General features: G+C 38.0%; 1 protein-coding gene across 13 annotated transcripts in view; it reads left to right on the forward strand.

Annotated features, from left to right (window-relative positions):
• LOC6037355 (tensin-1) overlaps positions 1-24,676 on the forward strand; it is a 447,484-nt gene that overhangs the window by 341,242 nt on the left and 81,566 nt on the right. For all 13 annotated transcript variants that reach the window (XM_038249944.1, XM_038249946.1, XM_038249948.1 and 10 more), the window contains 4 exons: positions 441-488; positions 6,218-6,628; positions 6,742-6,869; positions 24,017-24,642. In XM_038249944.1, coding sequence (XP_038105872.1) covers positions 441-488; positions 6,218-6,628; positions 6,742-6,869; positions 24,017-24,642 — 1,213 coding nt within the window. The remainder of the gene's footprint in view (positions 1-440; positions 489-6,217; positions 6,629-6,741; positions 6,870-24,016; positions 24,643-24,676) is intronic.

Genomic DNA, 24,676 nt, shown 5'->3' on the forward strand with positions numbered 1-24,676 from the left:
AAAGTTTTATTTTCTCGAGCAGTTTTTGGAAGTTTATTATTTCGGCTCACGCCGAAACGCTTTTAGAGCCCGAAAGCGCCTTCTGATCCGAAATGGAATCGATTGTAAAAGTTGATTTTTCTGCGATATCACATTTTAGTGGCCCATTTAGGACTTTATGGAATCGATCAAAGTTTTAGTGGCGTGGCGGTAGCCTTCTGCTAATGGCCATGAATTAACGAATCGAGTTTCGGGTGGCGAGAAATTGATGTCATTTTGGTGTGTTTCAAAACTTTCAAGATAATATCTGTTATTATTTTTGTACCATGCTTGCTTGTTTTCAGCTGTTCAAATTCCATGCTTTGAGTTTTACGTGATTTTGTATCAAATATTTAGTTTCTTTATATGAATCATGAAGCAACTATTACAGGTTCTGTCTCTTTTTCTCATTATTTTTTTAGAAAAACCATGAAGATGAACAACAGCAGGTCATCAACAAGTACAACTCGGTAAGTGATTAAGATTTTTCAAATTTTTTATTTAGGGGAAATTGCAATAAGCTTTTCATGTCCTATTTTTATCAACGATTACCCCACTTTGCTAAAAATTTGGTGTCCAAACATTCGAGAGACACCTACTTGTTCACTGCCCATTAAACTATCGTGACAGACCTGACAGGGTTGACAGAATAAAACTTACCCGAACACCGGTTATTACTGGAACATGCAGGAAACATTACGTACTTACTCAGAATTTGCTGTTCAAAGTGCAGCCGGTTTTCCGAGCTTAAATACTCCTTGAAGTCCGTAATAGAGAAGCTGAATTTCAAATTCAACAGCTGTAGTACAGCAATCAAAACTGTTCCTTTTCTTATTTATGATGTTTGTATTCAAAAATAGGACATTTTTGCATAATCATTCAAGACTCACACTTTCAAGGTTGCATACAATTGCAGAAGGTTTGTGTCTTGGATAAATTGCAAAGTTTTTCATAGCACTCTTTTAATAGTTTCAATATTTCACAATTTTAATGTTCTTAAACCGATTGATGCCTAAATCCCAACGTCCGCCTCAACTTTGCCCTTGAATTCTACCAACCACGAATGAACCCATCAGTGTCTGGCGCGACACAACAGATCATGACTTAATGGGCCTCATCATCAACACGCCTGCGGTCACCACTGACAGAAGCGTATGGTCCCCTGGCAGGTCACTTAGCCAATCACGGTTGTCATAATTTCTCCACTTCCCGGGAATCTACCATCTTCACGCGGCCAAGTAGGCCTTGCGTCGTGATCCACGGAAGACGTGATCGCCCCCCCTTCGGGACGCCCGCTAATGAGATGCACAATCGTAACATAATAACTCAACGCCAACTTGGACCTGGCGGTATTGCGACTTTCGCTGAAATGTTCCCGTCGCATGCTAATTGAGCGTCACCTGCGCCGCGGTTTAAGGTTCGCGTACTCTGTTGGCATTGATTAGTTCATTAATTATGCAAGGAATGGTGGCAAAAGGGACGCGACACGTTTCTTAATTAAAGGCGAACCGAGGAAATGACCATTCCGGAGACACCTTGAAGAAAAGGTCCACACGATTACGTCGATTAGTGTCATTCGAGTCCGAATCCGTCCCAGGCGTTGCTGGAAGTGGCGGAGTCTGTAATTTGCCATTTGCCACGGTTTAAGGTCTAATCATAGCGATCGGTAACGTATGAGGTCGGAGATTTACATCGCGCGCCGATCCCATCATTATGCCTAATGTCATCATTAGATGGCAGCTCGCAATCGTTTGAAACACTCGATTTACATATAAACACGTGGGAAGACGGCCGCCAATTTCGGAAGACACACACACACACCTCAACAGGCAATTCAAGCCAAGCTTCTCGAATGTCATGATTTATGCGGGTCTTCCCTCTCTCTCTCTCGAAAAAGTCACGATTCGGGGCCCGGCCGATCAAATTCTCCACACACTTTGGGAGGTCCCAACGTGACCTGCGCGGATGTCCGTTCGGATTTTTTACGAGAGAGAATCCTCGAAAGAGGAGGGGGGGGGCATGACCGATTTAACAGTTTGTGATTCCATCTTTTGGCTGGTTAGAACTTCTCCTGTTGCCGAAAATTTAAAATTTCTGGTTGATCATCAAGTAGATCTGAACAAAACCTACACATTGCTTGTAAAAGTTTGCAAAAATGTTGCGTTGTTCAAGAGAACCCGACAATTCAGGAAAACGAAAAGCATCGTTTACAAAGAGGTTTCTCTAAACATGAAAGTGCACAGATTTAGACTTTGGCTACTTTCTGTAGTGAAAACTATCGTGACAGAATTGACAAGATGACAGAATAATACTTACCAAGACTCCGCATCCCACCGGAACTTGCAGGGAACGTACTTACCGGACAAAAACAACTCAGGTTATATCATCTTTCACGAGCTTAAGTACACCTTGAAGTCCGTAACAGAGAAGCTGAATACGTTCTTGATAATTTTACTTTTGAATTTTTTTAAAAATCTTTTTATTTTTTATAGAGATAGTCATGGGAACCTTTGTCAGCAAAGTAAAATCAAAGAAATAAAAAAAATTCTATGTTTTGCCTTAAAAAAAAATCAGGAATATTCTTATCATTTTTTAAAAGAAATAGTAAATAGTGGTTTCTTGTTTTTTTTGTTGTTTTTATTCAAAAAAAAAAGTTGTCAAAGTGTTAACCGAAGAGAAATGATTTTTTTTCTTCAATTAAACGTTTAATTGGCCTCCATTTGAAATCGGTGAATATTCAAAAATATGTTATAATTTTTGTTGGTAAGAGTGAGTCAGCGGCAAAGTATTGGCCCGTACTTCTCTATGGCTTAACAGATGCTTTTTCATTTCCTGAAAAATAATAATATCAAAATATTCAAATATCAATAAGTACAAACTTTATAATTTTAACTTTAAGTGATTAAACTTACTACTTTTTCAAAAGAGCAGAAATTCTCACAAAAGTTTCATATTTATCATTGAAAATCAAACCAATAGTCTCTGAGGTTGAGGCTCTTCTAAAAAAAATTCTGTGGTTCATTCAATTTCATTTTTCAGAAAAAAAAACTTTTAACTGCCTAAAACTTGGAAACGGTGCACTTTCTCAGAAAAAGTGTAAAGTCATTTTCAATTGCAAGTTTAATGTTGCATCTTAATATGTTTAACATTCCAATGTTTTTCTTCAAGGGTTAAGCCTTGGCAAATTTGCAATGTTTTCCGTAATGGACACCACCTTAAGGTGAAGCCGTAAATAATTTTCTTGCAAAATTAATCATAACTCTAAAATGCTCTCTAATTAATTCAACTTTACGAATTTCTGCACCAAAATTAATCAGCATATTATGCCGATTGTACCCTTCCTGAAGGCACTGAAATTTGTCTCCAATTTGTACAGTTTTGTGGAGCAATCATTGACCACATGGTTGACAATCAATGATTAATGATGATTTTTATAGTTTTATAAGGAAGTTATTACTACTCTGAACAACTTGTAGAAGGAATTTCGTGAAAATATGTTAAGGCAAATTTATATCATCGATCAAAAAAAAGGCAATGATGATAGTCGTCACCATAACAGAATTGACAGATTAATACTTACCAAAAATCCAATTCCATCTCATAAAATTTAAATACGGTCATGCCTCGGTTTAGCACCGCATAGTGTTTTGGAATCGGGATGATGTCAATCATCCATTAAAATTATTATTTCATGAAAATTTTCACAAAAATAAGTATTTTTCCTGTATTTTGAAAATGCATTTTTTTTTTCTCTAAAGAATCCAAAAATATATTGTTATTGGAATATGGGTATCAAATGATCAGGTTTTTTCATACATTTCGGATATAATAACAATTTTTTTAGAAAATACTCTAAATTTTCACAAAACTACGTTTTTCGAGAAAAAAATACTAAAAATTTAAATTTTTACAATATGGGTATCAAACGATCGGGATTTTTTCATACATTTCGAATGTAATAACAACATTTTTAGAAAATATTAAAAAAAATCACAAAACTAAATACGTATTTTCGAATAAAATACTCAAAATTTAATTTTTACAATATGGGTATTAAACGATCGGGATTTTTTCATACATTTCGAATGTAATAACAATATTTTTTGAAAATACTCCAAATTTTCACAAAACTACGTATTTCCGAAAAAATTCTCAAAATTTCCGTTTTTACAATGTGGGTATCAAACGATCGGGATTTTTTCATACATTTCGAAAGTTATTAAAAAAAATGAATATACTAAAAAATTTCACAAAACTACGTATTTTTGAAAAAAATGATTTGATTATTTGATACCCATATGTAAAAACTGAAATTTTGAAAATTTTTACAAAAATACGTAGTTTTGTGGAAATTTTGAATACTTTCAAAACAATATTGTTATTACATTCGAAATGTATGAAAAAATCCCGATCGTTTGATACCTACATTGTAAAAACGGAATTTTGAGTATTTTATTCGAAAATACGTAGTTTTGTGAAAAATTAAAGTATTTTCTAAAAATTTTGTTATTGCATTCGAAATGTTTGAAAAAATCCCGATCGTTTAATACCCATATTGTAAAAATTAAATTTTGAGTATTTTATTCGAAAATACGTAGTTTTGTGATTTTTTTTAATATTTTCTAAAAATGTTGTTATTACATTCGAAATGTATGAAAAAATCCCGATCGTTTGATACCCATATTGTAAAAATTTAAATTTTTAGTATTTTTTTCTCGAAAAACGTAGTTTTGTGAAAATTTAGAGTATTTTCTAAAAAAATTGTTATTATATCCGAAATGTATGAAAAAACCTGATCATTTGATACCCATATTCCAATAACAATATATTTTTGGATTCTTTAGAGAAAAAAAAATGCATTTTCAAAATACAGGAAAAATACTTATTTTTGTGAAAATTTTCATGAAATAATAATTTTAATGGATGATTGACATCATCCCGATTCCAAAACACTATAATTTTTTGATGTGTGCATGATTTTTCATACAATTAAAGCCAATGTCTCCCATATAGCCCAAAAACCCATAAGCTCTGTGCTTCAGTTAAGCACTGGGCCGTGCTTAACCGAGGCAGCTGAACGGTGCATAACCGAGGCGTGCAAAACCGAGGCATGACTGTGTTCCTTAAGCCTCATCAGACTTAATTACTCCTTGAAGTCCGTAACAGAGATGGGGTATCGACTCCAGAGCACTCTGGTACAAATACTTAAACTTCAATGAAGAACAACCACAGAGTGGAACAACCTTCTGCTAGGTATATCTTATAGTTGATACTTCAATGAAAGAAATATTTTTTTTCAATATGCACAGCAAAAAAAAATAATTTTGGGATGTTGAAAATTTGGTTGGTTGAATATTACTTATTTTTTGATTAATATTACCCAAAAAATGTGCAAAAATGTGAACCTGATAAATATTCATCAGAAACTGATGAAAGTCATCATTTCCTGATGAATATTACCATCATTTTTTTTTCTGTGTGCAAGACTCACACCTTGTGCTTTCTACAAAGTGCAAAAAGTAAGAGTGACAGAACTGACAGGATAATACTCACCTAGATACTGGATCTCACTGGAACATGCAACAAATTTTTTGTACTTTGCGAAAAATTTAGTTCAAATTGTCCAAAAACCTTACGAGCTTAATTACAACTGACGTCCGTAATAGAGAAGTAAAATGTGGAACTCAACAGCACCCCAATTGCATTAAGGAACAAGTCACCTCATAACCCTTAAGACAAACAGGTTCCTCCGCGAGGTCAACGGTCTCGCTCCGTAATTATTTGCTTCATTTCATTTCCCTACGCGATGGGTCGTCGTCGACGCGGCGCAGATGACGCCGTCGTCGTTCCGCAATTCCGTCCCCTGAAATTATCCGCCACTGCCGAATGTTTCTTGCGTCGGACTTGGGAGTCAGTTTCTTCGGGTGGAGGATGTGAGCAATTTGACGTTGATCAAATAAATTCGCCTCAATTTTGTTTTGTTTTTGTTTTGGCCAATTGGGCGGTTCTTGAAGGAGAACGTGAACAGCTGTAACAGGTTCTTGAGGATTTCCAGTATTTTTGGGATATGATTCGAAGACTTGAAAATTTAATTTGAAAACGTTGACACTGATCAGGTTTATGAAGATGCAACAAATTTGATGTAAATTAAAAAAAAGAGAGCCTCCAACTAACTTGCACATCATCTCTTTTTCCACAGCTCCCGCTCCATGCGCTCCAGAACCAGCAGCAGCAGCACCAGTACCAATCGCCACACCTCCAACAGTCCCGGCCGGCCTCCAGCCTGAGCCATGTAAATAATAATAACGGCAATCATTACCATAATTACTCATCGGCGCACCAGCACCATCACAACAACAACAACAACAACGGCCTCCATCAATCACCTTCATGGAGCAACGGCAACGCAACAGGTCCGGACGGTCCACTCCGGTTGAGTTATGTGACCGAACGGATACTGGCATCGATACTGCCGGCCCGGCGGCACAGGTACCGCAACGGGTCAACCACTCCACAGCCGACGACGACTACGACTCCCGGCGGTAGTCCCGGCTTCGTGGACGAGCACGAACGCGAACTGATCGAAATGCTGGAACAGAAGCACGAGAGGGTAGGTTTCGGGGATTAATTGCGCTCCAATCACTCAATCAGTCCCAGGACCGCCTAGAGGGTCATCTTATCGGCTTCTAATCTAACCCTCTCCGTCTCCTTCGCGCTTTCCAGAACTACCGGATATTCGACCTGGAGTCGTGCATCGCCAGCATCAGCCTGGAGAAGCTGTGCGAACTGTGCAAGCACATCGACTCGTGGCTCGGCAGCGGCAAGGAGAAGATCGTGGTGCTCCAGGACAGGTGAGACCATTTGCATTTCCTACTACTCTTCCTTAGATCCCGTGGGTGAATGATTTCTTCCAAGACGACGCCCGCTTCTTTGTCTGGTGGGAACCTCTCCGCCAGACTGGCTGGCTGGCATGAGGCCAGCCCTGCAGGCTGTGGCGGCCTAGCAAAAGGGATCCAAAGGGTGATAATTTAATTTGAGACTACGACTAGGGAGTGCATAGTGGACCCAGTAATTTATAGCTGTCGGAAGGTTCACTGTTGTATCTGCAATGCAGATGAGCTGGCCGGTCGGACCGCACACAGCTAGAAGTGTTTGTCGCAAGGGCCGCAATTTCGACGTGAAACAGGAGAGTAGCCAGCCACACACATAATGACAGCGCTCCTGTTTCTGGAAAAATTGCACACTTTGCGCGAGCTAGAACTTGACAGAATTGACAGGGTTGACAGAATGGTACTTACCGCGTGGCGATGGGGTTTGCTGGAAACCTGGAACACTTACCGTTAAATTTAGTTCAAATTGAAAAAGAAAAACTGACGAACTTAGGTACGCTTTGACGTCCGTAATAGAGACGCTAGCAAAACTATATTTGCTGAAAAATTTAATTGTGATAGCCACAATTTATGCAATGCTAAGCAAAGTGTTTGTTGCTACAGAAAATGTTCACATTATGTAAAACGCTTTGACAGGTGGCCACTCAAATTTAATTTTCAAATTCCCGGTTTTTCCCGACTTTCTTAGAACTTTGAATTAAACATACTTTTGCTCGAAGAATGTGTGTTTTTTATGATTTTGATATTCAATTTCAAAATCTATATTGATTTAGCAATTTGTCGTTATTTTATTATTTTCAGTGCAAAATCCAGTTTTTTTGTTGGAATATGCATGCTTTATCTATGGTTTTATGAAAAAAAATTATAGGCTATATGAAAAGTAGAAGAAACTTTTTTTCAATTTTTTTTTTCTAATATTTGAAAGCATAAAAAGCAATTATTTCTATTAAAAATGTTTAACGTTTGGATTTCATTTTAAATTAAAAAAAAATCCGATGAATGAAAAAACAAATTAGTCTGAAAGGAAATATCTACATTAATGAAGCTTATAAATTAAATTATTACCTGCCAAAGTAACTATTGAGCAGTTCTCTACGAAATCGACCGATTGTATGCATTTGTATTTTTTGAATTTCATGTCAATGATCCATGTGTTAAGTGAATTTGCCGTTCAAAACGAAAAAATATTGAAAATTCTACTTTTCGATACTAGTGCCATTACCATTTCAGTGCAGAAAAGTAGAACTTTTCAGCACTGCCCGAGCAGACGGAAATAACTTGGGAATAACATTTTTGGATATTTGAAAATACTAGGCCAATAACATTTTATGTTATTTATAACAAAATTTGTTATTCGTTGTTATGATTTTTTTGTTATTGAATTGTTATTGTAATAACAGACTTATAGCATTTTTAGTTATTCTTCGAACAAATCTTTGTTATTATTTTTTGTTATTTTAACAACTTATCCGATCATCCTAATAACAGTTGGAGTTATTCTTCCATAACAAAAAATGTTATTCCAAAGTTGTTTTGGCTTTCAACCAATGTCAGACCAATAACAAATTTTGTTATGATAACATAAACTGTTATTAAACATTTATGCAAAAATTGACTTTTCAGGAAGATTCCATAACGCTTTCTGTTATTTTAACAGAATTTGTTATTGAAATGGCATGAATTTTGTTATTACCGTCTGCCCGGGTGGTATTGAAATTTATTAATGTTTCATTCTGTTAATTTTGGTAGAGATAAGAAATACAATATTAATTATACATATATCAATATTATTATTAAAATACAATTTTTATGCTGGTTCGTCGCTTGATAATGACAAAAAAGCAAGTAGTACGAAGGAATTGCAAAACAAATATTTTCAAAATTTATAGTTCAAGCCTAGCATTTCAAAATAACCAAAAAATAAATATTACGCCCAAAAATATTTTTTTCTGCTAAAATCTTAACTTGGCGGCAACATTTTGGTCTAAAAAAAGCGGAAAGTATTTAAAAGAAAATTTACAAATAAAAAAAAGTTAATTAAAAATTGACCATTTTCTCGGATACCTACAGTCCAGGCTCGATTATCCGAAGCATTGATTTTCCGAAGTTCGATTAAGTGCGGATGATCGAATCACGATTTTTAGTTTTTTTTTATTTTCTTATTTTTACATTGAAATTGATTTTCTAGTCAAATTTGAATTGTCGATTGCCTTTCAAACTACCAAGGAGCGTTCTTTTATTACGTAACGCGAAAAATCGGACTTTTAGACCCTCCCCCTCGTAACAAAATTTCCATACAAATTTTAAAAATTTTGTATGGAGCGTAACACGGCCTCCGACCCCCTCCCCCTACTGCGTTACGTAATAAAAGAACGCTCCCCAAATGCATTTTTCAATTTTCGTTCGCGTCATTTTGGCCGCCATCTTGGGTTTAAAATTCTAGCTCACTTTAGCGTTGTTTAGCGGTCATACTTAAGTTCGACAATCAAAAATAAGGCAACGATAATGATAAAATTATCCGAAGTGAAAACTAGACATCGAGAATCGGATAATCGAGTCTGGACTGTATTTTTCTAATAGTTCTCATCATTACCTGCAACTTTGCCAAAGACACCAAATCGATCAGAATATTCCTCCAACACATACAGATCGTTGACACTTCGTGCATTTTTAAATTGGGTTAGCAATTGCTTTGTTGTTGTTAAAAGTTTACTGTTACTATTTATGTTACTAAACTCAGTCAAAAATAAATCGAAATATTTTATTCATCTTTATGGAAGTGTTAAATGTGCATTTTATGTCTTAAAATTTGTTTTAAATCATATTTTCATTCTCAAACAGAACACAATACAATTTTTATGAAATGTGCTCGTAACGGTTTAGGACAATTGACTTGAATATTCTTCATTCGATCAAGAATGTTCGAGATTCCCGAATTTTTATTATGGATTTTGGCGAATTCCCGACTTCAGTGGTCAGTTTGAATTTAACTCAAACGTACTTAGCTTTAAATTTAGCTAAAATTGGCAAAAGGTCTCTTGAGCTTAATTATGCTTTGAAGCCTGTGGATTTAATGACATAACTGGAAAAAAGCCTTAAGGAGGTATTAGACTATGACAAACTAACAAAAAAAACTCACATTGTTTACAGCATTCCTGCAATTGTTTGCAAAAAAAGTCAGTTTGCGAGTTTGGCAAACTGTCGAACGCGAAAAAGTGCGAGCTCCTTTGATGTATGCAAACATAAATTGCAATATTAAGGTGATAATCTATTTCAAGAAACTTTCTCAAATAATGATCAAAATTTCACTTTCCACAGTTAGAAAACGTTGGAAACTTTAAGACTTGGATAGTTTCTAACAAAGAACTAAATTAGTGACAAAATTGACTAGATGGACAGAATGGTACTGCCAAAAAACTTTTATACTGGAACAACAACTGGATTCACATAGAACTTACCATGACATTTTACTCACTTTACAAGATCGTGAAGCCCGTAATAGTAATGCATAATGCTAATAAATTTTCCCAAACTTGCCTTCACGCTTCGCTTGCGAATCGTGTTACTAGCTTAGGTGCGCCTTGAAGTCCGTGATTGAGATGCTCTTTGGTCAGCACGTGCACTACCCCCAACAATCCCCTTAATGTATGCAAATTTAAGCAGAGACCTCCTCCTGGCTAGTAGTCATATGTGCTTGCTCAAAAACCAAAACTTTAATTATTAATTTTTTAAATCCGGCGCACCCATGCATTATTTATGAGCTCATAATTGATAGTTTGGCGAACTTTTTTTGGCAATCGATGCAAGCCTTTAACCGATTAAGTGGAAGTTTGTCTTTTTTTCGTTGTATGGAATAAAAAATGTAAATTGCCATCCTTTTTTAATAAAACCAACCGAAAAAAAGCGAATATCATGTTGTTGTGGCACCAAGCGAAAAGGTAAATACACAAAAACTGTGGAACTTTTTTTTTTCAAGTTTGCCGACGACGACGCGACATGACATCGCGACTAAAACTGCATGACCGGGCACGGCTAAGTAATAAAAATTCAAATTTGACGCTGCACGCCGCTGTCGTCGGCTTGGCCGGCCACATACAGTCAGTTGGCGCATGTGGTGACAGTGAGGGAATGAGTGTTGTTAAATTGACTCTTCTGGAGAAAATAAATCCATGTTGGGTGCGTTTTAGGAGAAAAAAAATTTGTTTAAAATTTTATATTTCATCGTTGAATATCACAACTTGTCAGATTTCATGAAATATTTCACAGTTCAAGTATCTTAATAAATTTCAAATCGATCAACTTCCACGAAACGACCTACATTAATCATCTCACGCCCGAGCAGACGGAAATAACTTGGGAATAACATTTTTGGATATTTGAAAATACTAGGCCAATAACATTTTATGTTATTTATAACAAAATTTGTTATTCGTTGTTATGATTTTTTTGTTATTGAATTGTTATTGTAATAACAGACTTATAGCATTTTTAGTTATTCTTCGAACAAATCTTTGTTATTATTTTTGTTATTTTAACAACTTATCCGATCATCCTAATAACAGTTGGAGTTATTCTTCCATAACAAAAATGTTATTCCAAAGTTGTTTTGGCTTTCAACCAATGTCAGACCAATAACAAATTTTGTTATGATAACATAAACTGTTATTAAACATTTATGCAAAAATTGACTTTTCAGGAAGATTCCATAACGCTTTCTGTTATTTTAACAGAATTTGTTATTGAAATGGCATGAATTTTGTTATTACCGTCTGCCCGGGTGGTATTGAAATTTATTAATGTTTCATTCTGTTAATTTTGGTAGAGATAAGAAATACAATATTAATTATACATATATCAATATTATTATTAAAATACAATTTTTATGCTGGTTCGTCGCTTGATAATGACAAAAAAGCAAGTAGTACGAAGGAATTGCAAAACAAATATTTTCAAAATTTATAGTTCAAGCCTAGCATTTCAAAATAACCAAAAAATAAATATTACGCCCAAAAATATTTTTTTCTGCTAAAATCTTAACTTGGCGGCAACATTTTGGTCTAAAAAAGCGGAAAGTATTTAAAAGAAAATTTACAAATAAAAAAGTTAATTAAAATTGACCATTTTCTCGGATACCTACAGTCCAGGCTCGATTATCCGAAGCATTGATTTTCCGAAGTTCGATTAAGTGCGGATGATCGAATCACGATTTTTAGTTTTTTTTTATTTTCTTATTTTTACATTGAAATTGATTTTCTAGTCAAATTTGAATTGTCGATTGCCTTTCAAACTACCAAGGGAGCGTTCTTTTATTACGTAACGCGAAAAATCGGACTTTTAGACCCCCTCCCCCCCTCGTAACAAAATTTCCATACAAATTTTAAAAATTTTGTATGGAGCGTAACACGGCCTCCGACCCCCCCTCCCCCCCTACTGCGTTACGTAATAAAAGAACGCTCCCCAAATGCATTTTTCAATTTTCGTTCGCGTCATTTTGGCCGCCATCTTGGGTTTAAAAATTCTAGCTCACTTTAGCGTTGTTTAGCGGTCATACTTAAGTTCGACAATCAAAAATAAGGCAACGATAATGATAAAATTATCCGAAGTGAAAACTAGACATCGAGAATCGGATAATCGAGTCTGGACTGTATTTTTCTAATAGTTCTCATCATTACCTGCAACTTTGCCAAAGACACCAAATCGATCAGAATATTCCTCCAACACATACAGATCGTTGACACTTCGTGCATTTTTAAATTGGGTTAGCAATTGCTTTGTTGTTGTTAAAAGTTTACTGTTACTATTTATGTTACTAAACTCAGTCAAAAATAAATCGAAATATTTTATTCATCTTTATGGAAGTGTTAAATGTGCATTTTATGTCTTAAAATTTGTTTTAAATCATATTTTCATTCTCAAACAGAACACAATACAATTTTTATGAAATGTGCTCGTAACGGTTTAGGACAATTGACTTGAATATTCTTCATTCGATCAAGAATGTTCGAGATTCCCGAATTTTTATTATGGATTTTGGCGAATTCCCGACTTCAGTGGTCAGTTTGAATTTAACTCAAACGTACTTAGCTTTAAATTTAGCTAAAATTGGCAAAAGGTCTCTTGAGCTTAATTATGCTTTGAAGCCTGTGGATTTAATGACATAACTGGAAAAAAGCCTTAAGGAGGTATTAGACTATGACAAACTAACAAAAAAAACTCACATTGTTTACAGCATTCCTGCAATTGTTTGCAAAAAGTCAGTTTGCGAGTTTGGCAAACTGTCGAACGCGAAAAAGTGCGAGCTCCTTTGATGTATGCAAACATAAATTGCAATATTAAGGTGATAATCTATTTCAAGAAACTTTCTCAAATAATGATCAAAATTTCACTTTCCACAGTTAGAAAACGTTGGAAACTTTAAGACTTGGATAGTTTCTAACAAAGAACTAAATTAGTGACAAAATTGACTAGATGGACAGAATGGTACTGCCAAAAAACTTTTATACTGGAACAACAACTGGATTCACATAGAACTTACCATGACATTTTACTCACTTTACAAGATCGTGAAGCCCGTAATAGTAATGCATAATGCTAATAAATTTTCCCAAACTTGCCTTCACGCTTCGCTTGCGAATCGTGTTACTAACTTAGGTGCGCCTTGAAGTCCGTGATTGAGATGCTCTTTGGTCAGCACGTGCACTACCCCAACAATCCCCTTAATGTATGCAAATTTAAGCAGAGACCTCCTCCTGGCTAGTAGTCATATGTGCTTGCTCAAAAACCAAAACTTTAATTATTAATTTTTTAAATCCGGCGCACCCATGCATTATTTATGAGCTCATAATTGATAGTTTGGCGAACTTTTTTTGGCAATCGATGCAAGCCTTTAACCGATTAAGTGGAAGTTTGTCTTTTTTTCGTTGTATGGAATAAAAAATGTAAATTGCCATCCTTTTTTAATAAAACCAACCGAAAAAAAGCGAATATCATGTTGTTGTGGCACCAAGCGAAAAGGTAAATACACAAAAACTGTGGAACTTTTTTTTTTCAAGTTTGCCGACGACGACGCGACATGACATCGCGACTAAAACTGCATGACCGGGCACGGCTAAGTAATAAAAATTCAAATTTGACGCTGCACGCCGCTGTCGTCGGCTTGGCCGGCCACATACAGTCAGTTGGCGCATGTGGTGACAGTGAGGGAATGAGTGTTGTTAAATTGACTCTTCTGGAGAAAATAAATCCATGTTGGGTGCGTTTTAGGAGAAAAAAAATTTGTTTAAAATTTTATATTTCATCGTTGAATATCACAACTTGTCAGATTTCATGAAATATTTCACAGTTCAAGTATCTTAATAAATTTCAAATCGATCAACTTCCACGAAACGACCTACATTAATCATCTCACGCAACCACCATTAAGAGTAATGAATTGTTTTCCCCCTAGCAAATCAACCCCTCCTGGAGGTCACGCACCTTCCTCGCCCCAAAACGAGCGCCACGTAATTTCTGCTTTGCCCATACCGCCAAGTGCCAATAACTGTCCAGCCAATACTTCCAATTAGGGGGTCCGGGCCACAAGAGTGAAGCCGCGCGCGCGCGCTCGTACAAAGTGCTAAGTACCCTGTGCCGACCACGTCGCCCAAAAATGGTCAAAATTCATTTCAAGTAATTTATGAAAATCGGTACCCCCACCCTTCTCACCTCCCGGGTTGAGGCTACAAAGTTACCATCGTCGGCGTTCGAAAAGCGACAAAATTACATTTTACTTCTTGGACTTAATTTCTTTTGCGCGAGAGCACTGCCATTTTCGGACGAGGGCGCGCTCTCAAGCAAAAAAAAATCATTCATATGCATATATGCGAAAGCAATATGGGCTGGAGGCTTTTCGGCGAGATTATGGCGGCAGCAGTACTTCTTCTTTTTTCTCGGGCTTCTAATTATCAGAAAATAATAATTACACTAATAACGATAATCAAACCGCATTTCGAAGCGCAAGTGTGAGGTAAGGCTCGCGGACCCACAAATCGTGCCCATATGGGGAGGGAGTGCCGGAGTACCTCAGGAGGTGTGAGCAAACTTTGAGACGTCAATAAACTCAAATTAGGTGCACACAATAGATGGCTTTCAAGATGAATTTGGGCAGTGGCTCGACACCGTGAGATTGCTACCGAGGGGCAAGGTCGCCGTCGCGATCATCCACAAATGGAACTGTTGGGTACTGTTGAATCTTTTTTGTGTGTGAAACAGAATTGACAGGTTGACAGAATTGACAGAATTGTACTTACCGTGGAGAGTCCGTCCTGCTGCTGCAACTTGAACTTGGTACTTACCGTCAGATTGATTCGCAATGACACAAATCAAACAGAGCTTAAGTATAACTTGAAGTCCGTAATAGAAAGGTTGCTTTCAAATGAGCAGTTCTCTAGGATTTCGGCCATTCGATTTTTTTGTATTTTTTAATCCGACTGAAACTTTTTTGGTGCCTTCGGTATGCCCAAAGAAGCCATTTTGCATCATTAGTTTGTCCATATAATTTTCCATACAAATTTGGCAGCTGTCCATACAAAAATGATGTATGAAAATTCAAAAATCTGTATCTTTTGAAGGAATTTTTTGATCGATTTGGTGTATTTGGCAAAGTTGTAGGTATGGATACGGACTACACTGGAAAAAAATGATACACGGTAAAAAAAATTTGGTGATTTTTTTATTTAACTTTTTATCACTAAAATTTGATTTGCAAAAAAACACTATTTTTTTTTTATTTTTCGATATGTTTTAGAGGACATAAAATGCCAACTTTTCAGAAATTTCCAGGTTGTGCAAAAAATCATTGACCGAGTTATGAATTTTTTAATCAATACTGATTTTTTCAAAAAATCGAAATATTGTTCGCAAAATTTTTTCAACTTCATTTTTCGATGTAAAATCAAATTTGCAATCAAAAAGTACTTTAGTAAAATTTTGATAAAGTGCACCGTTTTCAAATTAAATCCATATTTAGGTGACTTTTTTGAAAATTGTGGCAGTTTTTCATTTTTTTAAATTAGTGCACATGTTTGCACACTTTTGGAAAAAATATTTTTGAAAAGCTGAGAAATTTCTCTATATTTTGCTTCTTCGGACTTTGTTGATACGACCTTTAGTTGCTGAGATATTGCAATGCAAAGGTTTAAAAACAGGAAAATTGATCTTTTCGAAAACATTATTTTCAAAATTTTCAAATCAAGACTAACATTTTAAAAGTGCGTGATATTGAATGTTTGGCCCTTTTGAAATGTTAGTCTTGATTTGAAAATTTTGAAAATAATGTTTTCGAAAAGATCGGAAAATTTCACAAATGTTTCATATATTAACATTGAAAATCGGACCATTAGTTGCTGAGATATCGACATTAAAAAATGGTGGGCTGTTTGGGTGAGACTTAGAAAACATCAATTTTCCTGTTTTTAAACCTTTGCATTGCAATATCTCAGCAACTAAAGGTCGTATCAACAAAGTCCGAAGAAGCAAAATATAGAGAATTTTTCAGCTTTTCAAAATATTTTTCCAAAAGTGTGCAAACATGTGCACTAATTTAAAAAATGAAAACGGCCACAATTTTCAAAAAGTCACCTAAATATGGATTTAATTTGAAAACGGTGCACTTTATCAAAATTTTACTAAAGTACTTTTGATTGCAAATTTGATTTTACATCGAAAAATGAAGTTGAAAAAATTTTGCGAACAATATTTCGATTTTTTGAAAAAAATCAGTATTGATTAAAAAATTCATAACTCGGTCAATGATTTTTTGCACAACCTGGAAATTTCTGAAAAGTTGGCATTTTATGTCCTCTAAAACATATCGAAAAATAAAAAATTAAAAATAGTGTTTTTTGCAAATCAAATTTTAGTGATAAAGTTAAATAAAAAATCACCAAATTTTTTACCGTGTATCATTTTTTCCAGTGTAGTCCGTATCCATACCTACAACTTTGCCGAAGACACCAAATCGATCAAAAATTCCTTCAAAAGATACAGATTTTTGAATTTTCATACATCATTTTTGTATGGACAGCTGCCAAATTTGTATGGAAAATTATATGGACAAACTAATGATGCAAAATGGCTTCTTTGGGCATACCGAAGGCACCAAAAAAGTTTCAGTCGGATTAAAAAATACAAAAATTAAAATTGAAGAAAAAAGACCGATTTCGTAGAGAATTGCTCAAATGTATTATTGGTTGTGCTTACCCCCCTGTAATAGAAATTAAACTAATAAATTTCTACTTTTCAAACTCCCACCAATAATCGCTTTTGAAAACTATAACAATCAAGACTCACCTACAATCAAAATTTATTATTATCCAAATGGGTTATAAGCTCAGAAAGATTTACATCATTGCACTTACCGGCAATAAAATAAAAAATATAAATATTGAAATAACAAGCCACAGTTTCAACATTTACATGGAAAAAGTGTTTTAAAATGCATTTTACTCTAGTTCACTGCCCCTAAACGCATAAATGTCCCATATGCATTTTCATCGTTTTTGAGTTAATGATGCAGTTTGGTTCAAAATCGTGTGCCCTTTCAGAAAAGCCTATAACATTCAGTACTTTGTTCTAGAAATCAGGAGGAAATCCAGTTTTTTTCGCGAAAACTTAACACGTAGCCTTATGTGTGGGACAAACTTCAAATGCGTTTTTCTCAGCTTGCTGTTTTTGCAAATGGGACATTTATGCGAACATGGGCAGTTCAGTTGTTTTGCAATCATAAGTTTTCAAAAAATTTAAGATTTTACAAAAACCAAAAATTTTAGCGAAAATAAATTGCGATGATAAAAATCGAAAAGTTTCAAAAATTCTAAAGATTTTTAAATTAAAATGATTCTAAACGCAGGGGACTGCATTTTAAATTGATTTCAGCTGATTGCACTTAAATTTCCATTAAAATTTTGAATTTTTTTAATAAAATATTTTTTGCCCTCTGATTTTTCGGGCCAATTTTGAAAGGTAAAATAAATTTTTTACCAGCCTAAATGCACTTGAAATTACATTTAGATTTGAAAGCTTGAAAAAAATTTGTTCCCTGATTTTTTGGACCGTTTTTGAAGGGAGACAAAATTTTGAAAAATATTTGCTACAGCCTGAATTAAATATAAAAATTAAATATCATTTTCCAAATAATGTCCCTAAGCCTCGGTCAAGGTCAAGAAGGGTAAAATTCTTCATTTTTTTATTCTAAAAATGTATCACAAAATACATTTCACGTTATTGCAATATATTACTCAAATCCTTGGAAAAAAAACGCTAGTTTTATGCCTTTTTCTAATCTATGATTCTAAAATTTAAAAATATTTTTGAAAAACTCCAAAAGTTTCCCAAGTTCCTCGAAATTTTCCACGTAATAAAAAATGTAAATTTAAAACTTTATCCTTGAATAGTTGAGAATCGATTTAAGATTTTTTTTAATCGATCCAAGAAAAAAAGTTTTTCTTTTTTATTATCTTATTTTGGATTAGTGAGCTCAAATGGTAAAAAAGCTTCAAAGTTATCTGGGGTTATGTAATCCAAGATGGTGACCTCCCAAGAATGAGCAATTTATTTGGAAATTTTCTATTTTAAAGCCAAAGAAGTCATTTTGCATAATTAGTTCGTCCAGGCAAGTTTTTGCACAATTTTAGCAGCTTCCCATTCAAAAAGTTTTTTGCCTAGTATTTAAAATTCTATATCTTGAGAACGGATTTTCGATTTGGTATCTTCGGAATATTGTTAAGCTTTTCAAAGGATTTGACCAAGCTTGACCAACCCTGAAATTATTATTTTCTCCAATAAGATCAGGAATATTAATTTGCTTCAAAGTTGTTGAAGATTGGGCCAATGCAATGGTTGCTGAGATACAGCCAGGGTTGCCTGGTTTCCAGATTCATCTGCACAGCTTAAAAAGTAGTAATCCAGCTGCGTGTAAAAGGCCTGGGTGTAAAATAAATATTGCATTATTTTATGCAATTTTATGTGATTTTACACCCTGAAATATGAAGCCCATCAGTATGGGAAACCTACTTGACCGAAATGTTAAGTTCATATATGCGTTTATCCTTACTACTTTTCATCGGTCTGATGGCCGAGTGGGCTAAGGCGCCAGTCCTTACTGTTGTTGCTGGGTTTGAATCCCGTCGGTTGCAACTTTTTTTTGTGTTTGCAAAAAATGTACATGCAGTGTGTAATATTAAGTGTTTATTTTGACGAAGGTGATGTGCATGCTTTTGCATGCGATTTCACCATCGAATTTTTTGCTGTGTGGGAATGCCAGTTTTCTCGAGTGATTTTGACTAATTTTGTCAGATTTTTAATTTTCTGCCGATTTCAAACGTCTTTTTGATTCAAATGAACGAGTTTAATTGAAAATTGAAACATTTAGTAAATATTTATTTTAATAAAAATGTTAATTCTTACTTACTTACTTTACTTTATCAGCAACAGGTCTATCGACCCAACGCTGAACTAATCGAAGATTTCCAGGATGCTCGATCTTGGGCCGCTCGTCTCCAGTCGCCCACAATGTTGGCCGCTCTTGCATCTTCGTCGACTGCACACAGCCAACGCGTACGAGGCCTTCCACGAAGCCGACGACCCCGTCCAGGTTCGCTACTGAATATCGTTTTAGCCGCCCGCTCGTCCGACATTCTGGCTACATGTCCAGCCCACTTCAGCCTGTCGTGCTTGATGACTTTTACGATATCAGCATGTTTGTAGTCTTGGTACAGCTCGAAGTTCATGCGCCTGCGCCACCGGTCTCCTACTTGCTTGCCGCCGAAGATAGAACGCAGGATTCTCCGCTCGAAGACCCCAAGTGCTCTCTGGTCAGCCTCCTTTAGCGTCCACGACTCGTGACCATAAAGAGCTACAGGGAGTATCAAGGTCCTGTACAGCGTGATTTTTGTAGGCGTCCTTAGGCTGCGGGACCTTAGCTGGCTACGAAGACCGTAGAAGGCCCTGTTTGCAGCACTAATCCGCCGTTTCACTTCGCAGCTCACATCGTTGTCGCACGTCACGAGTGTACCAAGATATACAAATTCATCCACCACCTCATATCTTTCTCCATCTATTTCCACCTTCGAAACACCATCACCTCCCAAGTAACATTTTTTCACAGGAGTTCTACAAGAGCTCTTCAAGATAGCTACAGCATAGCAGTTTGGACCGCGGTAGGATAAAATTTTCTTCAAAACTTCTTCAGGAGTTTGGAAGAGTACTTGAAGAGAGTTTTATCCTACCGCGGTCCAAACTGCTATGCTGTAGCTATCTTGAAGAGCTCTTGTAGAACTCCTGGAAAAAATGTTACTTGGGCTGCACTGCCACGCGCTCTGCCAGCGACCAGATACTTGGTCTTGGCAGTGTTGATGGTCAGTCCGATCTTCGCAGCTTCCCGCTTGAAAGGGACGAACGCCTCCTCCACTGAACGACGGTCGATACCAATGATGTCGATGTCGTCAGCGTATCCAAGCAGCATGTGCGATTTAGTGATGAGTGTTCCGTTTCTTTGCACGCCTGCCCTTCGCGCAGCACCCTCCAACGCTATGATGAACAGTAAGTTCGAGAGAGCATCGCCCTGCTTCAATCCATCCAACGTAACGAAAGCTTCAGATGTCTCGTTGGCTATTCGCACGCTTGATTTTGCTCCGTCGAGCGTTGCACGAATCAGTCTTATAAGCTTCGCCGGAAAGCCGTGTTCTACCATAATCTTCCAAAGTTCGTTTCTTTTGACCGAATCGTACGCCGCCTTGAAGTCGATGAACAAATGGTGTGTTTGCAGGTTGTACTCCCGGAACTTGTCGAGGATTTGTCGCAGTGTGAACATCTGATCCGTCGTTGACCGACCCGCTCGAAAACCGCACTGGTATTCGCCGACAAAGGTCTCGGTCATCGGTCTCAGCTTGCTCCACAGGATTCGGGAGAGTACTTTGTACGCTGCGTTGAGGATTGTGATGCCTCGATAGTTGGCACAATCGAGTCTTTGCCCTTTCTTGTAGATTGGGGTGACGAGCCCGTCTAACCAGTCGGTCGGAAGCTGTTCTTCGCACCAAATGCGTAGGATGATTTGGTGCAGAATCTCGGTCATCCGCGTACTCCCGTGCTTGAAAAGTTCGGCCGGAAGTCCGTCCTTTCCCGCGGATTTCCCGTTCTTGAGCTCTTTAACAGCCTTAGCTACTTCCTCCAACGTAGGCGGGTCCACAGCTTTTCCATCTTCCTCAACGTGTATCCTGTCCTCGACGATTCCCTCTCGTGCTTCACCGTTCAACAGCTGCTGGAAGTGCTCCTTCCACCTAGCCGCCACCGCAGTCTTGTCTGTCAACAGGTTGCCTTCCGTGTCGTTGCACATCACAGGGAAGGCGTGGTTTTCCTTCTTACACCGTTGACAGTCGCGTAAAACCTCCGCTTATCGTTCGCGTTGTACTGTGCTTCCGCTTCGGCAAGTACCGTTTCGTCGTACTCCCGTTCTTTTCGGCGGTGGATTCGTTTCTCTGCTCTTCGCAACTCACTGTATCGCTCACAGTTTCGGCGCGTACCCTTAACGAGCATACGCTTCCTGGCCTCGTTCTTCTCGTCCGTCACTCGCTGGCACTCCGCATCAAACCACCCTTTGGGTTTGCGTCCTCTGGTCGTGCCGATCACTTCGGTAGCCGTTGTGTTGACGATGCTCTGGAGGGCTCCCCATTGCTCGTCCAGGTTACCCGTAGGCGCGTCCTCGTTGATCCGCTCGTCGAGCTTCCGACTGTACTCTGCAGCAACGTCGCTGCTCGCGAGGCGCTGGACGTTCAACCGCGCTATCCTCGCAGTCCGCGGGGTCAGCACGTTCGACAGCCTAGCTCGGATTTTACACGCTACCAGGAAGTGATCAGAGTCGATGTTCGGTCCTCTGTACGATCGGACGTCCATCACGTCCGAGAAGTGTCGACCATCCACCAAAACGTGATCGATTTGTGTGCACGATTCGCCATTCGGGTGTCGCCAGGTGTGCTTCCGAATGTTCATGCGCGCAAAGAAGGTGCTACAGATAGCCATTCCTCTGGCTGCGGCGAAATTGACCAAACGTAGGCCGTTGTCATTCGTGCTAGGATGAAGGCTCTCCTTGCCGATGACAGGATGGAAGAAGGCTTCCTTCCGACCTGCGCGTTTGCGTCTCCGATGACTATCTTCACGTCGTGTCTTGGGCACTCTCCATAGGTCTTGTCAAGACGCTCGTAGAAAGCGTCTTTCTCGTCATCGGGCTTGTCGTTCGTCGGAGCGTAGATGTTGATCAGGCTGTAGTTGAAGAATTTGCCCTTTATTCTCAACACGCAGATCCGGTCATTCACCACCTTCCACTTGATGACTCGGTTCTTCTGATCCCCAATCACTACGAAACCGACTCCGTGCATCGCCTTTTCGCCGCCACTGTAGTAGATGTGGTACTTGAAAGAGGTGTTGGCGATGGGGTCCACCGCCGTGAATTCTCGCTCTCCATGACCGGGCCATCGAACTTCCTGGATGGCGGCCACATGCACGTTCAGCTTGTGCAGCTCCCGGGCAAGAAGGCCAGCACGTGCAGGATCTTGGAGAGTTCGAACGTTCCAAGTACCGAGTTTCCAATCGTTGTCCTTTTTACATCGCCTGGTCTGATGCCGATTAATCCGTCCTGAATTTCTTCTTTCGTTTTTCTGAGTTGGTGATTTACTTCGGTATGCCGCCTAACCAGGGCTGCGAATACCTAGTCTCGGGGTGGGGCTGCCACCTTGCAGCTTCCGGGACCCAGCTGCGGTTTTCTCTCGACACCGTAACGGGGGCTTTTGTCTCGAAGCCTAACGGTACAGCTTCACCCTCCGAAGAGGGCTTACAGATATAAGCTAATTACATTGCTCATGACTGAAAACATAATATTTTTTCAGTGTAGTGTAGTAACCTGGATAGTAAATTAGCTTATATCTGAAAGCCCATACATCCAATTGAAATGTGGTCAAAGACAAACTTATGGGAAATTTGACGAGCTTTCCGTTAAACATATTTTCGAGACTGAAAAATTAAGTCTGTCGTATAGAAATTGCCAAAAAACCGTCAAAAAACCTATTTTTTCAACATTTTTATTTTTAAAACCACTGTAGCTTCACAAGGATTGGACTTAGGACAATGGTCAATGTGGAGACTTTTATATAAGAGAATCGACTCTCGTGTTCGGTTTTTGAAAATTTTGACGTTTAGAGCACTTTTGAAAAAAACAGTTTCAGTTTGTAAATGATTTTTGTATTTTTTTAAGGTGAGCTGCTCCATCCTGCATTTTTCGTGAGTCTTTTTGTAACATCTTAGGCTATTTTCATAAAAATTTTGAACGAAAAAAAATCGTGGGCTCACCTTCAAATTTGACTTTTAAACTTAAAAATCAAAAAATCTCATAAAAGTGGAGTGCTTTTTTCTTTCAGTGTATTTTTTTCGGAAAGCCCGTCAAGTTTCCTACAAGTTTGTCTTTGACCACTTTTTGATACGATGCATAGCATCGCGATGCTATGGCTTCGAGGTACAGAAATATTTAAAGTACAAAATACAAAAATATTTAAATCACTTACGTCTTTCTCAAATGTCATTATCGAGTGTAACTGGCTCCATATACACAAAAAATGGCTTTTATAGGCCTAGGATAACATGTCTACAAAGTTCACCATGTACAAAGGTCGGGTACAACCGATTCCCTATTTGACATGGAATTGCTCTAATCTAAAACCATGTTTTAGACAGAGCTGACCAATTTGTGCTCACTAATGAGAGTCCTTTTAATAACATAACTATTGCAAAAAACCCTGTTTCCATGTCTTCCATAACTGTAGTTCAGCTTGAATTCCGTATTGGAAGCTCACTTTCAGTTTTTTTAATTCCAATTTTCGATCAAAACGGAACTGATAAATTGACTGCATTGACAGATTTACAGAACTGTACTTACCCGAAACAGGTCTCCAGATTTATCTTGAATTTGGTACTTACCCTTCTGAATGTATTAAGCTACCTAAAAAAGACCTTAGCTTAGCTCCAACTTGAAGTCCGTAATCGAAAGCTCACCCAACGTTCTCCCCTCTCTTTCCTCCCCACAGATCTGACAAACAGCGCCTCGGTGCCGCCATCGCCGCCTACCTCGAGTACCAGAAGATCTGCGGCTCGAACTTTCCCCAGTCAAACCGTACCAAAGCGCTTCCATCGCCCGGTGGTGGTCCCGACGGTCGCCGGACCCCAACCTGGCTCGACCTGGACCTCTACTCGACGCAACGCTTCCTCGAGTCCGTAACGGGTCCGCTCCGAGTCCCGTCCCACAAGCGGTACATCCGGTACTTTTCCGGCCTGCTCGCCGGCACCATCAAGATGAACGCTTCGTCGGTGTTTCTGCGCGCCATCATCGTCGAGTCGCCACCCTGTCTGCACTACCGGGCCGTCACCGTTAACAGCGAGTGGCGCAGCTTCATCAAGGTGTACGAGGGCGTCCGGTGTCTGTTCACGTCGGATATCTACGTGATACCGATCACCACCCGGCAGTTTATCTACGAGATCAAGCATCCGCTGCGGTTGCGCGGCGACGTCCTGGTGCGCTGCTACCAGATCATACCAAATAACAACAAGCTGCACGACGAGAAGGAGCTCGTCTCGGCCGTGCAGTTCCACACCTGTGCCATAACCGAGAAGGAAGTACAATTCGCCAAGCTGGAGCTGGACCTGGCGTGCGACGGTAGGATCTCCCCCAAGTCGAAACCAACTGAATC

The sequence above is a fragment of the Culex quinquefasciatus genome, chromosome 1 (genome assembly GCF_015732765.1).
Source record: "Culex quinquefasciatus strain JHB chromosome 1, VPISU_Cqui_1.0_pri_paternal, whole genome shotgun sequence".
In the NCBI taxonomy this organism is placed as follows: domain Eukaryota; kingdom Metazoa; phylum Arthropoda; class Insecta; order Diptera; family Culicidae; genus Culex; species Culex quinquefasciatus.